This window comes from Chanodichthys erythropterus, chromosome 11, assembly GCF_024489055.1.
Source record: "Chanodichthys erythropterus isolate Z2021 chromosome 11, ASM2448905v1, whole genome shotgun sequence".
Taxonomy (NCBI): domain Eukaryota; kingdom Metazoa; phylum Chordata; class Actinopteri; order Cypriniformes; family Xenocyprididae; genus Chanodichthys; species Chanodichthys erythropterus.
The window spans coordinates 37,227,491-37,253,856 of NC_090231.1; the positions used below are offsets into that span (position 1 = coordinate 37,227,491).

At 36.6% G+C, this 26,366-nt stretch overlaps 2 protein-coding genes across 3 annotated transcripts; one reads left to right on the forward strand and one right to left on the reverse strand.

Annotated features, from left to right (window-relative positions):
• Positions 1–10: 10 nt before the first annotated feature.
• On the reverse strand, positions 11–2,644 carry snrpf (small nuclear ribonucleoprotein polypeptide F). The gene is made up of 4 exons (XM_067399680.1): positions 2,519–2,644; positions 1,058–1,183; positions 767–831; positions 11–241 (listed from the first exon to the last, which is right to left on the reverse strand). The coding sequence occupies exons 1-4, from the start codon at positions 2,519–2,521 to the stop codon at positions 175–177; spliced, it is 261 nt and encodes an 86-aa protein (XP_067255781.1). The 5' UTR covers positions 2,522–2,644; the 3' UTR covers positions 11–174.
• On the forward strand, positions 1,268–25,909 carry ntn4 (netrin 4). 2 transcript variants are annotated; one of them, XM_067399675.1, is made up of 11 exons: positions 1,268–1,664; positions 1,795–1,909; positions 8,854–9,329; positions 9,625–9,894; positions 16,490–16,616; positions 19,184–19,369; positions 20,748–20,937; positions 22,080–22,159; positions 22,341–22,409; positions 22,523–22,696; positions 25,296–25,909. In XM_067399675.1, the coding sequence occupies exons 1-11, from the start codon at positions 1,629–1,631 to the stop codon at positions 25,439–25,441; spliced, it is 1,869 nt and encodes a 622-aa protein (XP_067255776.1). In that variant the 5' UTR covers positions 1,268–1,628; the 3' UTR covers positions 25,442–25,909. The 2 variants fall into 2 exon arrangements, with proteins under 2 accessions (XP_067255776.1, XP_067255775.1); XM_067399674.1 differs by lacking the exons at positions 1,268–1,664; positions 1,795–1,909 and adding an exon at positions 6,346–6,862.
• Positions 25,910–26,366: the final 457 nt, after the last annotated feature.

Sequence of the window (26,366 nt, forward strand, 5' to 3'; positions counted from 1 at the left end):
TTAAACATACAAAAGTGCACAATTTATTACTCATTGTGCCACCAACAGCTTTTACAGTGTAAAAAATAAACTAACAAATTTTACAAGGAAAAAAACTTTCACATAAAACCGATACAAACTGCAAATTAACCAATAAATCTTCCAATCTATTAGAAAAAGAAATCGATTCACTCTTCATTCTCTCATCTCTCCATCTTCTTCCTCTTCTTCTACTCCTCTTATGTACAAAACATTATTACACCTGAAGAAAAAAAAAAAAAAAAAAACCAAAACATTATTAGTAGAACACAAAATATGCATTTCCTGTTAACGCAGAGTCATGAATTGAGTGGTCCAGGAATGATGTCAAAACCCAGAAGAGTAATTTGCCACTAATTCCCTCAAGATTTTGCTGTGGAGTTTTATAATGGGGGTTTTTCCCATTTAAAAAAAAAAAGTCAAATAAAGCCTGTCGTAAACAAAACTTGACAATATTAGGACATTTTGTTCCACAACAAATACATTCACCATCTAGTTGCTTATTAGAAACATGTTTTTAAAAATAAATAAACATAGCTTCAAAATTCACGTTTTTGATATGATTCTGTAATTTATATTGTAGAATAAAATGTCCAAGTATTGTCAATACTGTTTACCATGGACCTTATTTTACTCAAAGTCAAAACCCCCAAACAGGAAAATCTCAAGGAAACCACTGGTAAATTAGTCTTCCAGGTTTTCACATCATCTCTGCACCACTGTGTTGACTTTCAATCCAAAACCTTACCTGATGAGCACCTCACCAAGATGACCTGCTAATGCTCCATCCACATACTCTTCTGTGTTGGCCAGCTAGATACATAAGAAGGAAAGAGCTCAATTAACCTATAAGGACTATTTATGTTCGGCTGAACCTATCGCAATCAATATAAAATCAAATGTGAGTGGGGATTTCAATTACACTGGATATTGCGCCTGTAAAGACAGCTAATTTGTTAAAGACATTGTATGTAGCAGATCAAAACATTAATGTAAATGACTAATGCATTCATAAATGGTTTATTATATTCAGACTTACCTGCATGTTCATGTAGCCGTCCACGGACACCAGGTACCCCTTGTACTCCATCCCCCACTTCAGCTTCACCATCACAGGCTTTCCCGTGAGACCGTTCAGAAAGGGCTTGGGGTTCAATGGCAAACTCTGCAGAAAAGTTCAGTGTCAGATATTAAAGGGATAGTTCACCCAAAATGAAAATTTGATGTTTATCTGCTTACCCCCAGGGCATCCAAGATGTAGGTGACTTTGTTTCTTCAGTAGAACACAAATGATGATTTTTAACTCCAACCGTCGCCGTCTGTCAGTCGTATAATGCGTGTCCATCTATAAGAGTCAAAAAACATGCACAGACAAATCCAAATTAAACCCTGCGGCTCGTGACGACACATTGATGTCCTAAGACACGAAACCAAACAGTATTTGTATAATTTTTTACCTCTAAAACACCACTATGTCCAACTGCCTTGAGCATCCGGTGTGTGAGGTCTGAAAACACGTCCTGATGACGGAAGTGATCTTTCACGCTTTGTTTCAATGAGTGCGAGAGATCACGTCCGTTGTCAGAGCGCATTCAGACCTCACTAACCGGATGTGGAGGGCAGTTGGACATAGTGGTGTTTTAGAGGTAAAAAACGATATAAATTCTGTTGTTTCTCGCACAAACCGATCGTTTTGTGTCTTAGGACATCAACGTGTCGTCACGAACCGCAGAGTTTAATTTGGATTTGTCTGTTGTGTTTTTTTGACTCTTATAGATGGAGTTCCCATTGACGCATTATACAACTGACAAACGGCGACGGTGGGAGTTAAAAATCATCATTTGTGTTCTACTGAAGAAACAAAGTCACCTACATCTTGGACGCCCTGGGGGTAAGCAGATAAACATCAAATTCTCATTTTTGTGTGAACTATCCCTTTAACTTTGAAAAAATCTGCATCATAATATGGAACCTAAAATATCACAATAAGAATACATTCATAGAATTCCAACAAAAAAGTAAGACTAGGGTCAAATGCTTCTGTTGGATATCACAAGAAACGGAATGATTTTTTGGTATAAACATTGCTGTAACTGCTCAGTAGAAAGACATTATTCCAATGAAATGCGATGCATGATCAAACTATATGTAATATAGCTTTATTCTAAAAAGAAAAAAAAGTAGGAACTCAAGTTTAATCAAGTGTTATGGTATTCTTATTAAACTAACTTATTAAACGAGCTTTTTTTACACAGAGAGCATTTTTACTAGCTATTTTCGGAGAGCATATGATTAGATTGTGATAAGTGGAAATTTTAGGAATAATAGGAGATCAATGTTTTTAAAGAAACATTAAAAATGACTGGAGACAACGTCCAGTCTGCGTTGCAGATGCTAACACGCAGCCGCATTGTTAGCTCATTCATGAATGAAAACCACCTCGTTCCTCTAAACAAAACTTCAAATATTGAGCCAAAGGAAAAGATTCTGGTGAACTTACCATGACTGGACTACTAAAGTAGCACTGCGGCAGAAAAAATTGTTTATTCAAATAGCATAAGCTACTGCAACACACTCGCACGCCTTGCCGCCGAAAGAGGGAAGGACTACGAGCGCCCTCTGACCGCACGACGGGAGAGAAGAGCTCGTTCGCCCACAGCGCCACACGCAGCACTGGCGTGGAATAGGGCCATTGAATCACATTTAGGCTAGCCTCATAAAAAGGCGTTACATTTTTGTATAATGGGTTACGAGAATTTCTCAGTACCTAGTGCACGTTTTCAAAGCTCTTTTAAAAGACTGCCAGCACAGCAGCAGTGTCTGTGGATCATTTTACCATTGTTTTGATTCACAATGCATTCACTGTGTACAACACTTTTCAGTCATAGCAGAACTTTATATAGGCTACTACTGTTACATGTTACAATTATGTTTGAAAACGACTGTAAAGTAATCTAAATCGCACAGCAGTGTCCTTTATTTGCACAGTAATCCTGTCTCAAATAAATAAATAAAATGAAATTAGATCTTCCAGAGTTGTTTTATGCTCTGAAGACTTATCCAGCATTTTTTGTTTGCATTTCATTACCATATATTCAAAAGAGGACACAGACTCTCTGTAATGTCATGTAAACATGGCAACAGATTTGCTGTATCTCCAGAGAGGATGTATATAGATAGATCCTGCACAAAATAAACTCTGAGATATATTTGCAAATAGTAGATTCTGATGAATTGTTCTAAACTCCAGTGATGTGTTGGGTACTTTGTGAATGAATCAAAGATTAGAAAAGCTGCCTGAAAGCCAACAGTAGCGGATTAGAGCGGAAATCTTTTGCAGATCCGCATTCCAGACAAGCATTTTTTCAATATTTCAGAAAGTGGTCCGTCTTTCATCTTTTTTTATACCTTCCTGTTGACCAATCTTAAAACAAGACTTTTCTGCCTTGATCAGATCAATAAACACTCTTTTTTGTCAGCTGATTTCACATGATTTAAATCTCAAAACATCCGTAATGCTTTGATTTCTTTTACAGTATATTTAACATAATTTGGAACCAAATCCCAATGAGATCAAAGAAGAGTCATCCAAGAATTTTCTGAGGATCAAATAAGATTCTTTGATGAACTGGAAAAAATAACATTGTGAAACAGTGTCATCATAATGTTGAATGGAACCGTGTTTCTGCAGTGAGATTATGCTGAATTACATGTATATTCTTCATTGAATTACTTTTGCTAATGAAAATACATATGAATAATCATTTAAATGTATTTAACCTCACCATAATTAGTTGACAGTGCATTACCATTAAATCACAGCTTGCGATATACTTTCTTAGATATTAAATATAAATCTGAACATGATATTCATCATTGCCATTATACAATTACATATGAAGAATATAGCTGCGAGCAGCAATTATAAGGGTTCAAGCGCTTTAAGGCGTTTAAGCACGTGCGTAAAAAGGTATTATGTTTTAATTAGCAAGCCTGTAACCATCTCGATCCTAGATGGAAAGGACCATTTACAGCCAATACAGGCAGTTTACTATAGGAAATATATGGTTTATAAAGCCTTTTAACAGTTATCAAATAAATAATCTCAAATATTTAACAAGCGATTTAATGGAGTGAGTTTCGTTCCGATCGGCATCCATTAACTTTGTCTGATAGCTGCTCAAACTTCATTAGCTGCTGCCGACCACATTTTTCGATATACGAGAATATCCTCAAAGCAGGACGTAACCACCATAGACATAATAAGAAATGACCAAATTGTCCAGCCAATATTTCAAATTCTTGCACTGCTCTGCTGGACATCATTACACAGCACTCTGTCTGATAGGATGACAAAAAGGTTTAAAAGTTAAATTTTTAGTCTGGACTGGTCTAGCGCCACCAAGTGGCCAGTCTCTGTGTCCTTTTACACACAACAACAGAATGTCTAGCGCCACCAAGTGGCCAGTCTCTGTGTCATCTTACACACGACAACAGAATGAGCTCTTACATAAGTGTGCTGAGTTTGGTGAAAATATCTCATTCCGTTCATGAGTTATAACCATTTTAGTAAAAGTGGCTCCGCCCACTTCAAGCATTTTGGCGGCTCTTAGAGATTGTGAATCCAAATTTGACCTTTGTTTTTTTTTTTTGATAATTATTGTCAATCAGACTCCGGAGAATCTTGCTGCACTGGTTTGGTTCAGGTCGGGATCATCGAATTTTGTCCATCTTGAGCCAAGAATTGAGCCTACGCCTAAAGCTCGGATCACACCAAGCCGACGCCGACGAACTAGTGGCGATGAAAGCAGACAGGTTGGCTCACGTCGGTAGCGTCTGGGTCCAAAGTTGCCCTAACACACCAAACCAACGCTCGACACCCGACGGCCAAGTAGCACGTCTGTTCTGCACCTGCGTAAGAAGAAATGCCTTTCCGTACCTTCAGGTGGCAGAACAGCCAATCAGAATGATAAGATGGCCCGACGGACCGACGAGCTCCAACGCCGATTCAACAGCCGACGAGGATAAACTTACTGAGAAACACACTGAGAAAACCTAGTCGGCCGACGAACAAAAACTGCCCGACAGCCGACCGTCGGCTTGGTGCGTTCTGGGTTTAACGGTTCAGAAGTTATGAACGATTTCGTACTTTTCACCGCTGTAGCGCCCCCATCAGGCCGATCAGGATGAGCCTTTGATAATTAAGGTTTTTGATGAAAACATTCCAGGATCAGTGCAGCTTCACAGGGCTTTAAACGATACCAGACGAGGAATAAGGGTCTTATCTAGCGAAACGAATCGTAATTTTAGAAAAAAAAATTGAAATGTATATGCTTTATTTAAACAAATGATCGCCTTCCGAGTGGTTCCGCCAAAACCGAGTAGAATAGGGAAGGCGTAGGACATATTTGGTTGTTAAGTCTGACGTCACGCGGCAGCGCTTCCAAGTCCTAACGCTCTATCTCATACCACAAGAAAACAACAAATGGTGCTAATATACACACATGATGTGGTGTAATACTACAAAAAATATATAATTATAACCTTTATCTCCATACCAGTATTCCAAATGACCAGACAATGATTCATCTTTTATAAATCGTTAAAATATTAATGTCTGTGACGCTGTGAGCACGGAGACTGTTGTGTAGACTCTAAGTATTTTAAATGTTTAACTTTTTTAAATGATTGATGTTTAATATGAATAAATTATGCACCTAAACGGCTGTCGATGGCATTCTCAAGTGAAACGAATCGAGGCTTGGACCCGGAAACGGCGTTCCTTACGTCACGACTTAACAAGCGGATAGCGTAAGCTTTTTGAAGAATACGAAAGTGCAGTTTTGGCGGAACCACTCGGAAGGCGATCATTTGTTTATATAAAGCATATACATTTAATTTTTTTTTCGAAAATGACGATTTGTTTCGCTAGATAAGACCCTTATTCCTCTTCTGGTATCGTTTAAAGCCCTGTGAAGCTGCACTGAAACTGTAATTTTGACCTTCAACCGTTTGGAATCTATTGAAGTCAACTGTAAGGAGAATAATCCTGGAATGTTTTAATCAAAAACCTTAATTTCTTTTCGGCTGAAGAAAGAAAGACATGAACATCTTGGATGACATGGGGGTGAGTAAATTATCAGGAACATTTTATTTGAAAGTGAACTAATCCTTTAATTCAAAAGAAAGTGCATATTTAGATAGCTGGGCAAAGTGAGAGAGCTGGAAAGCGAGAGCACATCCTGCAAGATCTGACGTTGAATGACTCAGATGACTCATGCCAGGAATGCTCCATTAAATCGAGAAAAATGCTGGGTGAAGGGGCGTGGCCTCTGTTCTTCAAAGGTCCTGTCACTCACAGGGGCTCCAGATTCCAGCTCAGGTGTTACAGAGCTGCACGCGCAGCCCTACGAGTCGCGCTCAGAGCAAAACACACGCATAATTCACTTTTATACGAACAGCGCGAGCGGACAGCTGTCACCGGGGACAGAAGTGACTCAGATAGACGCATATTAATGGTTACCCACCAATGGCGCTGTCGCGAGAGATTTTTGTCCTTTTTCAGGTGAATAGTTTCTGTTTGTTATGGGGGCATATCACCTCAGCTCAGCGTTTGCGCACCTGGCCAACCCACGCCAATGAAGTCGTGCTCCTACATGCAATCTGAAAGGCTCTGGAGCGGAATCAGGTTCCTGTGCGTATTGTGGATTAAAACCCTCGCGGGGTTCGATACGTGTAATTTGTGGATTTTTCCCCCCTGGATTAATGACTAATATGGAGCTTCCAGGGAGATGTATGTTGTTCGCAGCGCTCGTGATGAGCGTTCCTCACCCTGCGTGTTCAGGTCAGTGTTTAAACTATTCACCCGCACGTGCTATCAAAACAAGCTGGCTGGTTGTCAACCAAACAGACGCATGTTGTCAGACGAACTGATTGATATGGAGGGATGGGGATGATTTGAATATGTAAAACAAAACCAAACTTTGCATGTGCATACACACCCAGCAAGATGTTGCTGAATCCAGCCAAAATGCGTTCAGATTGATTCTGCAGTTGTAGAATATTAAAGCACGTTAAATGTGCGTTTACTTTGTTAGGGTAATACTTTTGAATTGTATTAATAAAAAACGACGTTTATATGATTGTCAGTGTGGGAATTACACAATGACTTTAAAACGCCTGCTACATATAAATATAGTCTATAAACCGAGCTGGGTAGTAACTGATTACATGTAATCTGGAGTACTTGTAATTGGATTATATTACATTTTAAAATGCTCATATCAGACTACAGTTACTTTTTTATTGATTACATGATTACATGTTATTCCCACAATGGCAGTAAATTATCAAAATTCATTGATTCTTCCCACTACTTTTTAAAAAATTTTTTTTTTACATTTTTTCTTTCTATAAAAGTCTACTGCTTTATATACGTTCAGACTTGTGGAATTGTACAGACAGATCAGATACTAGTCATGTGAATATCACTGAAAACTGAGCAGAACACAGCATTTGATCACTGGATTTACAGAAATCATTTCACTTTTAAGAAGTGTTTTCTCAACATGGCAGCATTGCATGTCTAATCAACTTCTGACAAACATTTTAATTATTATTTGAATTAATCACTCATTAAGTCATTTAACCATGTGTTACTATCTTTGGAAGTCTTTTTTTCATTAAAAGACATTAAAATGTACAAATTTACATCATATTAACAAGCAATGCAGGGATTCCCCAACTTTTTTTGTCAGCTGAACCTCCTGAGATTTTAAGTTAGGCCAATAATAAAATTAAAATAATAATAATAAAATTAAGTTCACGGTTTTCTGATAATGGTCACAGGTAAATGAAGGAAAAAATAAAAAATAAAAAAATAAAAAAATAAATAAAATAAATATATATATATATATATATATATATATATATATATATATATATATATATATATATAATATATTATATATATATATATATATATATAATATTTTTTTAATATGTTTTATTTTGATTGCTTCTTATTTTTAATTATTTATTTTAAATGATTTAACTACGTATTAGCTTTTTATTAAACTCACGAACCCCCTGCAGTTCCTTCTTGATCCCCAGTCTGGGAAACCCTGACTTAATGTAATATTTAACACACTTCATGTTGTTGACAAGGAATTGAATATATTTTCTTTTTCTTTGTATTTTTATATCAATATGGTACAAGATTATCTTATTCAAATCAATGTGATAAATGAGTTTGGTCAAAAGTAATCTAAAAGTAATCACAAAGTAGTCCGATTACATTACGTTAAATGTGTAATGTAATGGATTACGTTACCAACTACAATTTTTGTCATGTAATTTTTTTGGAATCAGTAACTGATTACAGTTTGTAAGTAATCTACCCAGCTCTGCCTATAAAATAATTTTCTGATGCAATCCTGTTGATGTTAGTCTCGCACAATGCAAATTTTATTGATTTGTAAAAAATCTGACTTGTAATCTGGCTTTAATCAGTACTGAAACGCTGCGAAACTCAGCTAGTATGAAAAAAATAAGTACTTTTGCCTACTTTAATATGTATGAATTTCATTGCATTATTTGACTTATCTATCGAACAAGTGATCTGGAAATATTATCTGCAAACATCTCAAAACTACATGTTTTTGAAATTACTTAGTTTTTTTTGTTTGTATTTTTTTTATTTTTTTCTTCTGCAGTGTGCAAAGTCTTTTTGGGGCAAGTGTATCTTCTAATCATAAAGTTTTTTTTCACATTCAGGCAATTTGTTTGTGTAATGTAGTGCTGTATTTAAAGTATGTGTTTGTTTATATGTACCAGGATGTGAGAATCAGGTTTGTAATCCACGCATGGGGAACCTGGCAGTCGGGCGTCCTGTACAGACAATTTCCCAGTGTGGCTCAACCTCTCCAGAACGCTACTGTGACTACAAAATGGGTAGTTGTGTGTTGCACTGTGAGGTGTGTGATGCTTCAGTAACGCATCGTGCGCACCCACCCGCCTCCATGACAGACTCGCCCTTCAAACACCCGCCGACCTGGTGGCAGTCCGCTCAGGAGGTTACAACAGAAACTCTACAGTTGGATTTAGAGGTGGAATTTTACTTCACCCATCTTATTATCATATTCCGGTCTCCACGACCTGCTGCCATGGCAATAGAGCGCTCACAGGACTTCGGGCACACATGGAGCCCTCTGATGCTGTACGCACACAACTGCAGTGAAGTATTCGACCTGGAGGATGGACGCAGATGCACTCAGAAATACTCCACATCATGGCCTTGCAGCAATGGAGAGGTGAGTGTGCACAGAATCTCACATTTTAGAGAAGATGCATTTGCGTGATACATTTTTGGGTGCATTTTTTTTTTTTTTTTTTTTCTCGACCCTTTAACATATCTGAATCATGTCCATGATTTTTTTGTGTGTGTTCACATAGCTACTGTGACAAGTCACCAAGCGTCATCTCATTCTAATGGAGCAAAAAAAACTTTAAATTTCGAAACGTAAATTTTTTTTCAGTCAATGGAAGTCTATGCAATGTCCTCACTAATATAGTGAAACAGACGTGTGTGTGTGTGTGTGTGAGCAGGTCATTTACCGTGCTCTGTCACCTTGGGACAAAATGGATCCGTACAGCATTAATGCCCGTGCCCTCCTCGGCATCACTAACATACGGATGCGTCTACTTCAACCGCAGTCCTGCCCCTGCCAGCCTAAACTTCCTGATGCCAAAGGGCCTACTGCCCGCTATGCCATCTATGACCTCATTTTAAAGGGAGGCTGTTTGTGCCATGGACATGCAGACCAGTGTGTGCCTGCTGGTGACCAACAGATCACACACCCTCCTAGCAAACACATGGTAAGTGTATAAGTGTAATGCAGAGTCATTATTTTTTAGGTCTGTGCATACTGTATTCTTACACAATGTGGTATCACAAAGGCCTAAGTGTTAGTTTTGACAGAAACAAATAATTAAATTCCTTTCCTTTCCTTTTTTTTTTTTTTTTTTTTTTTTTTAATTTACAATGGAAGTCAATGGGATCCAGTGTTGTTTTGGACCAGAGGTTTAGTATTTTTAAACTATTTATATATTGTACATATTAATATTTTGAATGAGTTTGTTTTATATTTTTCATTAAAATTAGTTTTTCCCATTTTTATTAGAATTTCTTAATATTTCTATTTAGCTTTATTTTTGTTTAGTTTTATAATTTTAGTATGGAACCACACAATATCTATATCTATATCTATCTATATATATATATAATTTTTTTTGTAAGAATCATTTTAGTTAAATCATGGCCTAGAATTAAGAATGAATTAATTCCCTCAATTTATTAATTTGTTCCCTCATTTTAATAACTCATGGCCTCTTTGAACTATGTAATGAACCCAGACTCAGTCAGGTTAGAATCCATTTTGCATAAATTTAATGAAAAAATTCAAAACAATAGGCACAAATGTGGTCAGGAAGGCATGCAGTGATCGAATACCCGGTAAACAGGCGATGAAGGCAGAAACGGTAATCCAAAAATATAAATCCAATAAACAGGCTGAAGATCATAACATGAGGCAAGACAATGACACAGCGGGGAAACGCTCGGTGAGGCAGGTGAACTGGCAATACTTCACAATGGGCATAGTCAAAGTCCCTTTCAAGGAAAGTCTGTTCACTCTGCTGCTATATTTGGGAAGCAATTTTTTCGGGCACCCATAACCCATTTGAATGGGGAAATCCTGAAATCTCAAACTGCTTGAAGAACTTACAATTCATATCAGCAACAAAATCTAATATGAACTGCCCCATAAATGTTCTTATGCTCAAATAGTGTTAAAAAAAGCTTATTTGTCAGACTAGACCAGCCAATGGTGGCGGTCGTGACCTAATGGTTAGAGAGTCAGACTGGTAACCTGAAGGTTATGGGTTCGATTCTCAATACTGGCAGGAAATTACTGAGGTGCCCTTGAGAAAGGTACCTAACCCCCAATTGACCCTTCGCAAAGACCCCCCCCCCCCTTTAGTTACTGTTGCTTTGTCTGACAAGCCATGGTGCTGTCATGCCACACAGAGGGAAAAATACATTGCGGAGCAAAGAGGACACTGACAACACGTCGACTGACAGGACAGAGCAGGTTACTTATGATATTGAACAAAGTCCCAGCTTTCAAACTGTGCAGTTTTTTTTCATAAAGAAAATCAAACAATAAAAAACGGTTTGGTGCTCATTAATGTGTCGTGACCATGGTCGTGACAGATTGCTGTAGTGCCTCAGCTCAAGAGGCTCGTAAACCGATCATCTCTTACTACGAGTCCATTTATAGCGTAAAGTAAACATCAATGAACATGAGAATCAATGTTGTTTCAAACGCGGAAAGATGTCAATATACACAATTTTTCAAGTTTAACTCCACCGAGGTTAATCTTCTAACTCCTGACTGCTTTGTCGGATAAAATGACGGATTTGGCGTTCTGATTGGTTAGATCGCTTGTCAATCAAACTCCCGGCGAAGGGTCAATTGCTCCCTAGGCGCCAAAGCAAAAATGGCTTCCCACTGCTCTGGGTGTGTGTGTTCACTACTCACTACTACTAAATGCAGAGGACAAATTCCAAGTATGGGTTACCATACTTGGCCTTCACGTGTCACTTTCACAGAACTTGATTCATCCACCTAACTAAAAAAGTCAAGTCAATGTGCATGTGAAGTCCTAAGCGCGAGTCTCAGGTTTCGGTGTGAACCGGAGCTTCTATCGACAGCTTCAATGACTTCACCAACTGGCTCTTTTATTTAGAAGGCGGGAATATTCCGCCATATTGCTCTTTGTAGTTTCTCCCATCCATAAGTAATAGAATTGAACTGTCTTAGGCTCTGTCCCAAATGGCACACTTCATAGAACTTTTGAGCTGCGTCCGAAAACTGTAAAATGCTGCTTTCTGAGGACACATTTCAAGGTAGGAAGGCATCAAGGCACGTCCGAATCCAATGTTAGCTCCACTTCCTGTTTCCTGAGATACCTTCATCTGATCAATTTTTGAAGGAAGCATAGATGTATCCTCAGCTGCCTTTGATATCCCACAATCCTGTGCTTTCCTGTGCTTAAAGATGGCATCCGAAAGTTGCATTTGCTGCTCAGTTTGTGTATAAATGTACGATGTTGACCAACATATTTCAATTTTGTTATCATTTCTATTGAGAAATTACTACTGTAATAATTAAATATTTGTTTAGTTCTCACCAAAGCTCACACTATATTGCTGTAGATCATTAAACTGTTATGCTGCCTCAGAAGTCTGTCTGTTTCGTGAGGTGCCTTCATGCACAAACGCTGCCATACAAGGCATTCTCTTATAAGAAAGCGAGGCAGCAAGACAGCTACCTAGGTTTTCGGACGCAGATATTGTCTTGTGGACGTACAATGGCTGCCGCTCCACGAGACCGAAGGGTGTCTCAATTGTCAATTTTAGGTTTCAGACGGGTGCTCACGAGTCCCACCTTTGCTGTCGATATGCGCCCTTGATGCACACTGCTCCTCAGCAGAAATCTTCCCGACAGTCAAAGCGGCATTACGTCATAAATGTGCTGACTTGTAGGCCCACATGGCTTATAAACCTACAAACAGGAAGTCCCTGTAGAGGGAAGCTTCATTATTCTGTAAAACGGGTCACATTTGTATGTACTTTGGTAATGCTCATCTTTAATCTCTTCTTCAAAGGAGTAAAATCTTGAGTAAAACGGCTATATATTTAACAATGTTTATCACACATGCAGATTGATATCTAAGTTATTTATTTGTTGTCTTCTCACTAACATTTAAAGGTGCCCTAGAACTTTTTTTTAAAAGATGTAATATAAGTCTAAGGTGTCCCCTGAATGTGTCTGTGAAGTTTCAGTTCAAAATACCCCATAGATTTTTTTTTATTCATTTTTTTAACTGCCTATTTTGGGGCATAATTAGAAATGCGTCGATTCAGGCTGCGGCCCCTTTAAATCTCGTGCTCCACGCCCCAAGAGCTGGTGCTTGTGTTAAACAACATAAAAAAGTTCAAACCGCTAATATAACCCTCAAAATGGATCTTTACAAAGTGTTTGTCATGCAGCATGTCTAATCCGTAAGTACAGTGTTTATTTGGATGTTTACATTTGATTCTGAATGAGTTTGAGGCTGTGTTCCATGGCTAAAGGTAACATTACACACTGTTGGAGAGATTTATAAAGAATGAAGTTGTTTATGAATTATACAGACTGCAAGTGTTTAAAAATGAAAATAGCGATGGCTCTTGTCTCTGTGAATACAGTAAGAAACGATGGTAACTTTAACCACATTTAACAGTACATTAGCAACATGTTAACGAAACATTTAGAAAGACAATTTACAAATATCACTAAAAATATCATGTAATCATGGATCATGTCAGTTATTATTGCTCCATCTGCCATTTTTCGCTGTTGTCCTTGCTTGCTTACCTAGTCTTTTGATTCAGCTGTGCACATCCAGATGTTAATACTGGCTGCCCTTGTCAAATGCCTTTCATAATGCCTTGAACATGAGCTGGCATATGCAAATATTGGGGGTGTACATATTAATGATCCCGGCTGTTACGTAACAGTCGGTGTTATGATGAGATTCGCCTGTTCTTCAGAGGTCTTTTAAACAAATAAGATTTATATAAGAAGGAGGAAACAACGGAGTTTGAGACTCACGGTATGTCATTTCCATGTACTGAACTCTTGTTATTTAACTATGCCGAGGTAATTAAAATTTTTGAATCTAGGGCACCTTTAAATATTTAAATCAAATAAATTTGACAACAATAAAAAGAACTAGCTAGGTTAGCTGATTACCTTAAAAGTCCATAGATCACTGTCAGTTTGTATTGCTGTTAACACTTTCTCCGACAGCGGATGTTTTCCTATTTGTTCATGTAACATTCTGTGTAAAGCCTTTTCGTTCCCTCATTTTGATTTAACTAAAACAAGGGAACGAGTCATTACGTGGCCATGATTTAGTAAATCGAGGGAATTAATTATTATATCATGCACATGATTTACTTAAAACAAGGGAACAAATTAGTAAAATGTGCTGACTTATTAGTAATTTGTGGGAACAAATTGTTAATTCGTGCTCATGATATACATTTTTTTCCCCTCCGCATTTCAACTAGTATTTAAAATTTTCAGTTAGTTGCCAAGGAAATATTTGTAGTTTTATTTGTTTAATTTCAGCATATTTTAATTAAGGCAAATTCTTTTTAATATTTTGAGTTTTAGTTAATAACAACACAGTTTTGGACCCAATTGGTTTTGATTGTGTGGCAAAAACAATTTAAGCATTCTTCAAAATTTAGACATTTTTTATGATGTAAATCATGACAGAATTTTCAACAGTGGCAATGTAAAGCAAAAATGGCAAACAACTTTGCATTGTTTATAGTTATCCACATTCCCAGAGAACACGTTTCCCGTATGATTACATAAACGGTTCCCCCGTCTTTCACCCATTCGTTCTCTTTCCCCCTTTCACTCTCACTGTCTTTATTCAGATTATATAAGCCGTGTACTTGCTGTTCATTTGGCTCTCTCTGCAGAGAGATAAAACTCTGATAGCAACTGAAGGGTAAAAAGACAAACTCAGACAGGAAAACAACGGAGGGAGGAATACCGATAAGTGCTGAGACAAAAACGAGGGGCTGTGTTGCTCGCCCCTTTTCCTAATTGAGTTGTTGTTTGCATGCTGTGATCAGACAATAATAGCAATTAGTCTCACTCGCTCAAACACGTCTTATCAAAGGTCAGATCGTTTGATCTAGCAGCCCAGACAAAACACAAACCCAGTGCCAATCGACAAGCATGCACATTCAGACGTACACGCTACCCACCCAGACATGCAGACAAACACGGTCGCATTGACATGCTTTGTCCATCCACACTCATAATAGGAACACGTGCTCACACGCAACCCTTGTGTGCCCCTGCAGGAATGTTTTGGTTAGCAGGGAGAGTGTGTGCGTCTGAGTGCGTTTCCTCCCATATTATGATGATAAACATGTGAAAGTGTTTCAGATGCCAAATAGATGGTGTGCTGCCAGTTCACCCCCCCCCCCCCCCCCTCTGAAGCGCTAATTTGTCCTTCTTTTTTTTCTCCTGAAATATTTTCAAAATTCTTCTCTCACTTGTTTGTTTTCACTGCTCTATTTTCATTCCACATGAGAGTGACCGATAATATTTATCTGTGCTTTCATTGAAAACTCATGGAGGAGAGGACATCTCGATGGATGGCTGAGTCTGAGATATTGAGGAGAATCATTAGGTCATCAGGGACGTTACAGACGAGGAGGATGTTTTTATACAGGACTATTGAGTGAGAGATGTTGAGTGCATAACTAATTTAAAAGGGATGTAGGAGAGAATGAGGGTCTGATTATGGGTAGATTTATTTTTTTCTTTTTCTTTTTCATTTTATCATCTCCCAGGCAAAATTGTGCTAGCTTAGAAAAGAAATAGCACAACTCCACACAAGAAGATACATGGTTTGATGTAACATTCATGTCTGTTGCACAAATCCATTAAAAAGTTCAAATATTTAGAGAGATAAACCAAAAAAGTAAAAATGTTATCAATTACACTTCTGTTTGAATGTTTAAAATGTTTTTAAAGTCTCTTATGCTCACTAAGGCTGCATTTATTTGATCAAAATACTATTAAACACAGTATTAGTGTTTTAATAAGTTATATTGTGAAATATTATTACAATTTAAAATAACTGTTTTCTATTCAAATATATTTTAAAATGTAATTTATTCCTGTGATGCAAAGCTGAATTTTCAGCATCAGTCTTCAGTGTCAAATGATCCTTCAGAAATCATTCTAATATGCTGATTTGCTGCTCAAGAAACATTTCTTATTATTATCAATGTTGAAAACAGTTTTTACTGCTTTATAATTTTGTGGAAACCATGATACATATTTTAAGGAGTCTTTGATGAATAGAAACCAATGTAACCTTTTTTTAACTTTTATAACAATGTAAAAGTCTTTACTGTCATGATTGATCAATTTAATGCATCCTTGCTGAATAAAAGTATTAATTTTACTTAAAGTAAACTTTTGAATGGTAGTGTACCTAGTGAATCTAATAATCAGTTTTGGCAATAAATGTCAATTGGAAAAAGTCCAGTGAATCTAATGTAGCAAACAAGCTAAGTGTAGGTTCTGGTAAGAACAAAAAGTATTGGGTGTTGGCCTATCCCATTTGGTTTAGTTTGGCAAAGCATGTGGTATCATAAAATATTTGGCATCTGAATGAACACCGTGGACGCTGGAGCATGTTGACGATCGGCTTAGTAAATCTTTGCTTGTAAGATTTTTAACAAGCATTTGGATGGAGGTCCTCTAAGGTGAATTTGTAACAATATGTCATTGTATTGTGAATTGTGTTTTTCTGACCTCTGCCACAGGTGCATGGTAAATGTCTATGTCGGCATCACACGGCTGGGGATCACTGTGAACGCTGTGATCTCCTTTACAATGACCAACCATGGCAACCAGCTAACGGTTTAACCGGGGAAGCTCATCAGTGTGCTAGTAAGTTTATATATAAAACTAAGCAGTAACATGGAATGAAAAACACATTTTTTTTGATGATAGGTTACTTTCAATATCTTTGGGTTGGTAAGATTTTTTTAATGTTTTTGAAAGAAATTATTGATATACATCAAGTCTGAATTTATTTGATGAAACAGTAAAAACAGTAATATTGTGAAATATTATTACAATTTAAAATAACTGCTTTCTATTGTAGTGTATTTTAAAATGTAATTTATTCCTGTGATGGTAAAGCTGAATTTTCAGCATCATTACTCAAGTCTTCAGTGTCACATGATCCTTCAGAAATCATTCTACACTGTAAACCAGAATATATGATGCTTCCAATTTTAAGTAAGCAGAACTATCAAGTTTTGAGTTTGTAGTACTCATGCATGTTAATTGCTCCTAACTTGAAGTACTGAACTAGCTAACTCATACATTTTGATAACAATTAACATAAAATATTTAGTTAATTAACTTTTTTATTTTGATTTCTTGCAAATCAAATGAGTTATTTACTTCACTGTAAACCCTAAGAAAATACAGAAAATGCCAACTTGTTAATTTGCTAATATATAGAGTGCCCCAGGGATGACGCGTTTTTGTAGGCCAACCCGGAAGTTAGCGGCGCACGGGTTCCCTCGACTGAAAGCCTATGCATTTTTCCCATAGACTTTTGGAAAATCGCAGAAAATAAGCTCTGTGTTTAACAAAGGGTTATGACACTTACACGTTTTGTCTATCAAGATAATCTTTACAAGTTAACACTACATTTATAGATTTTGAAGCCTAAATAAAGTCGTCAGATATAAAAGGCTAACAGTAGGCTATAAACGGACTACAGCACACCATAGTCGCGGATCAACGTCGTCACCACCAAGCGTCCTCAAACTTTATTTAGAAAACAACTTTATTTATAAACATGCTCGCTGATTATGATCTGCGCTGTGTAATGAATACTTATCCACTTTTTCGTGAGAAATGCTGTCCAAATGTCCCGTTTGTCATGATGACGTCTAAAGTCCCCGCCAAAGGAAGTAGTCCCTTTTAGCAATTTGTTAGCAACCGCCGAATTTAAGAGACAGTAAAAGTTTAAAAAATCACAAGTGGGTTATAACTGGTGTGTTTTATGTCATGGATCAAAACGTGAAAGTATTTAGAGGCTTTGTTAACCACAGACCTTATTTTAGGCGATTTAGTAAAAACCCATTCAAAAAACCCATAGACTTTACGGCGTTGGAACCGGAAGTCCTAAAATGCTAACTCGCTTCCGGGTTTTGCCTACAAAACCGCGTCATCCCTGGGGCACTCTATTAACAATAGCATGGTTTAGCACTTACTGAATGAGTACAGCAACTTAGAACATAACTTACCTGCTCTCATACCAAGCCGTATGCACTTCTTGTCACCATGATGGTAACTCTCCAAAAACATAAATATAAACAGAAACTCTTCTAAATTAGCATAACAAAACATTAATTACTACTGAATCTTACGCAAAAAACATTATATAACACTCCATTTTAGCATTTACTCTCCCTTTCGAATGCCATGGGCAAAGCATGCTGGGAAATATAAATCCCAGTCTAGTTTCAGTTAAACTTAAGTTAATCTAAATTAAAAGAAATTAGTTCATACAACTCAAAACAATAAAACAGTTCAATTTACTTAAAATATATCAGTTGAACTCAAAAGAAAAAGTTCTAAATACTGTTCATTTAACTGAACTAATTTGTTCAATTTAAGTTTGTCCTACTCAAACCAGTTAAGTATTTTGAACATTGGGGTTTACAGTGATTTGGTGCCTAAGAAACATTTCTTATTTTTATCAATGTTGAAAACTGTTTTTACTGCATGGAAACCGTGATACATTTTCTTCAGGATACTGTGATGAATAGAAAATTAGAAAGAAAAGCATTTAATTGAAATATATTTACATATATAATACATTTTTTTTTTTTTTTTTAATGTAGATATGTCTCTGGTTCCCAAACCTATAGCAAGGTTGCCAGGTCTGTTAATGACAGACCAGTGATAAATTATAACTATTAATACCTAAGTTATAACTCTAGTCTAAAACCGGCCTATTATCTAAATTATCAAAATATGGATTTTAGAGTTCAGTAGTTATGGTAAGCATTTGGAATTTGAGCTGCACTCTGAATTATTCAGCATCTGTTGTTTGGTCAAAAACATTTAGATTAAAGGGATAGTTCACCCAAAAATGAAAATTCTGTCATCATTTACTCACCCTCAAGTTGTTCCAAACCTGTATGAAATTCTTTGTTCTACTGAACACAAAGGAAGATATATGGAAGAATGTCAGTAACCAAACAGATATCACCCCCCATTTACTACAATAGTAGGAAAAATAAACTCTATGGTAGTCAATGGGGGGCGAGATCTGGGTGAGTAAATGATGACAGAATTTTCATTTTTGGGTGAACTTTCCCTTTAAGTTCAAAAGTAGCCCAAATCTTCAGGAAATCTGGCAACCCTGGTCTATGAAAATGATCCATGCCTGTAATAACCCAATACTTGTGTATGCCTGTGTCATTGTGTAGAGTGTAAATGTAATGGTCACGCAGAGAGCTGTCACTTTGATGAAACCATATGGCTACGCTCGGGTCAGCGGAGTGGTGGCGTGTGTGACTGCCTTCACAACACCAGCGGCCGTCACTGCCAACACTGTCAGAGCGGCTTCTACAGAGACCCAGAGAGACCCTTCACCGCCCCGGATTCCTGCAGACGTAAGACGCAATCATGTGTCATTGTGTAAATGCACATTCAATCCATGTTCACACATTAATCGTTCAACATTGGCACATTTATATATTTTTATTCTACAGTCAGTCTGAATACTAAATTCTGATTGGCTGGAAGGTGTGTATGTTATGAGAAAGTTATGAGAAAGAACCATATTCATCCGCACAGTCGTGCAGAGCTGAAGCACAACCAAAACAATGTTCTTCCACAAAATGCATTCAAATTTTGTTTTTTAACTGCCAGAGGACCAAAAATTACATGTACCTTTTTAAAGCGAATAGAATGCTAGATCTAATGAGTCGTAATTGACGAAAATAAGTAATTTTTACTCTTCCAGTCAAATATTGTGCTGCAAACATCAATAACAGCTTTAACTTGTCAATGCTGGCAAATGACCATGGTATAAGCGGGATAATCCACGTCTAGCTGTGCTTTAAACTACAGTAGTCAACATTTGAAGTCCTAAAACCTTCTTCTTAGGACAACTTTGATTAACTTTTTTGATCCACTTCAAATGTTGACTACTATATTTTAATGCACTCAATTTTGCATTTTTTTTTTGCCTCCATGTCGTGCATTAAAATAATTTAATGCACAGCTAGCCATGGATTATCCCTTACTTAAACACAGTATTTAAACTATAACAAAATGACTATCCAAGTGGGGAATACTTCTATAAACATTGGATGCAATGTTCCTTTATAATTAGTAATAATTTTTGTTAGTGTGTGAATGTATGTATGTGTGTGTATTTGTGTCTTGGACAAAGATGAAAGCCATTAATCTCAGATTTTGAAAAGCTGCTTAAAATGGAATGTGGAGTATCTGTGATTTTCCCGCTGCACACTTCCTTTCCTGATCTCCGTCTTTCTTCAGCATGTGCGTGAAAATGTGAGTGAGTGTTTAAGTATCTGTTTACGTGGCCTAGATGATGTCAAAATTCAAGAACTCGTCAGATCAGCGAACATGTCCAATATTGTAGAACACACACGCATGCACACATTGAGGGGATGTTTGGTATTGAATGTTGTTCCTGCTCGGAATGCTAATGGCTCTTACGACAAGTTTAGACCTGTAGAATAACAAGAACATTGATGGGATCTCTGCCGTGTGTGTGTGCATATTGTGTATGAGGAGGCAGATAGATTAATCATCAGATGACACCAGTCTCATAATAATTAACTGCGCATGGTAAGCATCTGTCTGGTCTGTATAGCTCTATGTGTTCGTTCTTATGGTGCGAGTCATCGAGATACTCATTGCTTAGAGCAAAGCATATTATTAAATTAGTTTAGAGCCTCAGGAAACACCAAAATTTTGCAGTCTGTATTTTGTGTAACTTTCTTTCTTTCTGAATTACAGCTTGCATGTGTTACCATGTTGGTTCCACATATTGCAACCCTGAGAATGGAGACTGCATCTGTAAGCCAGGGGTGGCTGGGCCACACTGCGACCAGTGCATGCTGGGATATTGGGGTTTTGATGAATATGGATGCAAGCCCTGCCAGTGTGCTGGTGATTGTGACCCGTACACAGGAGACTGTATGTTTAGGTGAATATGAACCGTTTTGATTACCTTTAAAGGATTAGTTCACTTTCAAATGAAAATTAGCCCAAGCTTTGCTCACCCTCAACCCATTCTTGGTATATATGACTTTCTTCTTTTTGATGGACACAATCTGAGATATTTTAATAAATATCCTGACTCATCCGAGCTTTAGAATGGCAGTGAACCATCCACATCCATCCATCAACTTGTTAAATATGGATATTTTTTTACACAAATGCATTGTTTCTCTTCAGAAGGTTTTTATTAACCCCCCCCGGAGCCATGTGGAGTACACGTTTATGATGGATGGATGCACTTTCTTCAGCTCCTACTCATTGATCCCTGTTCACTGCCATTATAAAGCATGGATGCATCAGGATATTTATAAAAATCTATCCAATTGTGTTCATCAGAAAGAAGAAAGTCATATACACCTAGGATGAATTTTGTAAATGTTTCTCTTTGTGAGCTTTGGTTTGGAGTGGCTAAAATGCATCTTTACGCACAACTGCCAGCCTGCAGGGAGAGCTTCTTGAGACTCCAGAGACACCAGCAGCTTCAAATACCTGTTTGCTGCTCAACACTGGCTTTTTTATAGCTGCCCTTTTAATACAATTAATGTTTTTGACAGGAACTTTAATAAGCCTTTATCTGCTGTGCTCTAAATCACTCACAAATCTTATGATAATTCGATAACCTCCATTCAGTTTTCACAAAATATTGTTTTCGTGCCTTTTGCACAACATTGCACCATTTCATGCTTTTCATCTTCAGAAAGATCTTTCTTCCTCCCCATGTGAAACAACCTCTAAGTAGGGTTTCCATAGATCTGGGAAAGTATTTTGTCTGAGATTGATACCAGTTATCTAAAAAGACATGGATAAATAAACAAACAAACATTTTCTTAGAAAAACTAAAATCTGAATGTTTATTGTACTGAAATCTTACTGATATGCCACTTGCATAATTTGGAACGCAGTGTATATATATATATTTTAACATATTATACTATAAATTTCATATATAGATAGTAACATAGATATATAATCATGCATGTGTATGCTTTTTGTGTTTTTGTTTGTGTGTGTGTGTGTGTGTGTGTGTGTGTGTGTGTGTGTGTGTGTGTGTGTGTGATTCTTGTCTAGGTCTGAATCATCTCACAACACCACGGCAGAAAGTCATCTTTTTCGAACAGAAGAGCTTTTCTCCGCCCTTAGTCATCCAGGTATTAAATGGAAATCTTAGAGCTGATAACAGCACTGTCTTGTTCCTATGAAAAGTTTATTGTCTCGTCTGAGTTAAAGGCATGTACTGTTGTAAAGTCATGCATGTTTTTAAGTTGTCGTAGCAACAGAAAGAAACTGACAGCCAATACTTTAATTGCTGGGTATTTCTTTTCTTGACAGACAAATGTGTATGCAAACAGCAAGCTCTTGGAAACAGCAAAGTATTCTGCAACGTAAAATATGCCTATGGTAAGCAGCATATAAAACAATCCTGGACCAGAGCACGCTTGCTGTGCACTCACCTCACCTCAGTGCTCTGTTCACTTTATATAATTAATGTGTGTTTGCTTGTGTGTTTGTAGCAGTGAAGGTGAAAGTGCTCAGTGCTCATGATAAGGGGACTCATGCAGAGGTGGATGTTAAGGTTCTCAAGGTGTTGTGGGATAACTCGCGCCTCGGGCTCTCTCGTGGAAATCAAATTCTTTATCCCGAGTCTTGGACCTCACGAGGCTGCACCTGTCCTGTACTTTTCCCAGGTTAGCAAACATGCGCACAGATTCATGGTTTGTTATGATGGGGAAAATACGCAAGCCCGTATGGAGCCGGCACATTTGCCTCCACATCTGTGGAGGTCTGTGGAATGGATTAAAATATGATCAAATGTGTTAAATGAGCCTTGGAGAACAGAATTTAACAGAGTTATCATCAAATCAAATGCAGTGTAAATTAAGTGTAAATTCTGTAGAAATCTGCAGTGCTTTCTGCTTATTTTTTGTGAGCGTCAAATAATGCCATATCAGACACAATCTGAAAACTACGGTGACCGGGAGGCGACATGTTGGGTTCGGTTAACTCATGGGAACGTGATGATATGTGGTGGCCACAAGGTCATTTTGTCGAGGTATCAACATCCTTATCCGTATCTACGCAATGTGAAGTCTCGGCCTCGAGATCCTATGTTGAGGAAATGACATCTGTTTCTCTTTTAACAAACCCGAGTTTAAGAATGACACAAAAGTGCAAGATTAAGAAATTATTATATTAACCTATGCCTACCATTATATTATACTATATCGTGCCTATAGACAGCTTTTGACAGCATTGTTATCATCAATAAAAATATATGCAAGTACACAAAATAATGTAGGCCTACAAGAAAACATTTTTATCCATCCCATCCCACAGCCATTTAAATTTCACTGATCGAGTCTTAATTAAAAATAAAATATTAATTTATTAATATTCATTTGTGATAATCGCAGGTTGCCATGGTCATGCGTGTTTGTTGACGCGTTAAACAAGAAACAGATGTCATTTTCACATTGCATAGCCACGACACGAGGATGTTGTGACCTCGTGGCCATGACATATTTTCACATACCTACGAGTTAATATATCGTGGCTACGACAAAACTAAGTGAACCAAACGTATCCCTTGCCGGTCACCGTGGATAATAGTAGTTTTTGCTGCATTATTTTTCTGAATGCGCAACTTATTCACCAAACTCTTCAACTCTTCAACAAATTTTTATACACTTATTTTACTCTTATACTAAAAAAAAAAAAAAAAAAATTATACTTGGCAAAAATCACGAAGAATGAAGATTTTTATAATTCACATTTACATTTAAATGCATTTATTTTAATTTGACTGTGTTATTGTTAGTTAGGATGGCATAATCTTAAGTCTTGTTATTGTTAACAGCAATTGAAATAAAGCTGAAATAAAATTAAAAAACTAAATAGAAATTAAAAAACGAATAAAAATGACAAAAACACAAGAAAATTTGACACAAGTAGCAATACAGTCTTACAACTTTCTTGTCAAGGATAACGCAATAAAGTTGCATTAACTTATTTCTATTGTGGTCCTTGATTTAAAAACCTCATATCAATGACTACAGTTCATTTGGCTTGCATCTCCACCCTAATTACATACAAACATATATCCACTTACATAAATCCATATACATTTTAAGATATCGTATATAAAAACAGTCTCTTCACTCTTATACTGAAACATCACAGTCTGTTAGTACCTAGATATCCAAAGGTAACTTATTCCACTCCTTTGCACCTGAATATTTAAATGAACTTTGACCATACAAAGTCTTAAACCTACATAGATTAAGATCTATAATACTTTGTCTGGTAAAAGTGCCTATGTCTTACATTAACCCAAAGGAAATAAGAGTTAAAATATACTTGAGCTCTATTACTAGTAATTTTATATACCATTTTTAACTTCTGAAATGATCTTCTTTCAATTCGTAACAACCAGGCTGCTGAAGTTTTGTTAGCTAGTACATAACCATCAACTTTGACTGCCAAGTCATCTACCTTATATAAATTAAATTTAGACTCAAAAAGATAAGATTCTGTTTTACCTACATGTAATAAAAGCTTATTTTTAGAAGGCCACTCCTTCACCTTAACAAGCTCCTCACCTAACTAAAACATATTACACTCACACACAGCTTGGATTTATTTTATATATAATAAAAACAAAAGAGGGCCAAGTACAATACCCTGTGGAACTCTGTTATATATACAGTTTTAATCTCAGAAAGTATCCTTCCAACTTCTACCCTTTGTTCTCTCCCTGATAAATACAAGGCCAATCATGGTTTAAATCCTGTATTCACAGCACATACTTTATCCAATAACATTGAATGGTTCACTGTATCAAAAGCTTTTTGAAGATAACATTCCACACAAATTTCCTCCATCAATCTCTTTCCTAATAAAATCTGTCAAATATAATAAACAAGTGTCTGTTGAATAAGACCTTCTAAAACCAGACTGAAAAATCCATAAATTAATCTATTATTGCATAATATACAGTAGTCAACATTTGAAGTGGATCATAAAAGTTAATCAAAGTTGTCCTAAGAACTAAGTTGTCCTAAGAGAAAAGTTTTGGGACAACTTTGATGAAAGGTTTTGATCCACTTCAAATGTTGACTACAATATATAAATAAATATAAGAATAAAAGCTAGTTCAAATATACATAAATACTTTAATAATACTAAATAATACCAAATTATTAAATTTTTAACCCTGTCTGTTTTTTAAATGTGTTTAGTGAAATTGCTAATGTGATAATTTTACAAACCGTTTTCCTCTTGCTATAGGGATGGAATATCTTGTAGTTGGACATGAGGATGTGAGAAAAGGCCGTCCCATGGTTAACATGAAGAGTATAGTGAAGCCGTGGAGACCGAGCTTCAGCCGAAAAGTCCATCAGCTTCGGAAAACCGAATGTAGCTCAAAGACCTAGAGACACTGAGAGATATTTAAAATGTATCTTCCATGCCACTTGTCAACTTAGCCTTTATTTTATAATGATCATTTTCACCCTCTGAATCATACTAATTCTTTAAAACGGTGGTTCTCAACCGTTTTGACTTTTAAGGCCCCCTTTTGTCCAAGACAAAATTTGGAAACCCTCCTAACTAAGCTGATATGCACCCCTGGTAGTCTGTTGTAATAAAATAAAAAATAAACTTAATTTAATAAGTTTAATGTTTTTAAATGCTGAGTTTTTTTGTGAATATAATTAGATTGATATCTTTTTAAGATCTACTAGGGCCCCCTGGTTGAGAACCACTGCTTTAAAACCTGCTGTTTGGATGCATTTGCTAGCTGTCAGGTGAATGTTAGCACTGTACAGAATGTATAATATATATATGTATGTATGTGTATATATAAGATAATATATGTAGTTTTTTTTTTTATTTCTATAACTAACCCTGTATATAGCATGCATTTTGTACACAAAAATACAATGCATATATGCAATGTTATTGTCCTATGTTTAATTCCCTCACAATTGTAAATCTAAAAACTATTTTATGATGTGATTATGAGTTTTTGCATTATTGCATTAAAGGGATAGTTCACCCAAAAATGAAAATTCTGTCATCATTTACTCACCCTCATGTTATTCCAAACCTGTATACATTTCTGTGTTCTGTTGAACACAAAGGAAGATATTTTGAAGAATGTGTTAAACTGAACAGTTTTGGGGCACCATTGACTTCCATAGTAGTTTTTTTCCTACTATGGAAGTCAATGGTGCCCCATAGTTGCCAGTTACAAACGTTTATCAAAATAACTTACTTTGTGCTCAACAGAACTAAGAAATTTATACAATTTTGGACTTGAGGGTGAGTAAATGATGACAGAATTTTCATTTTTGGGTG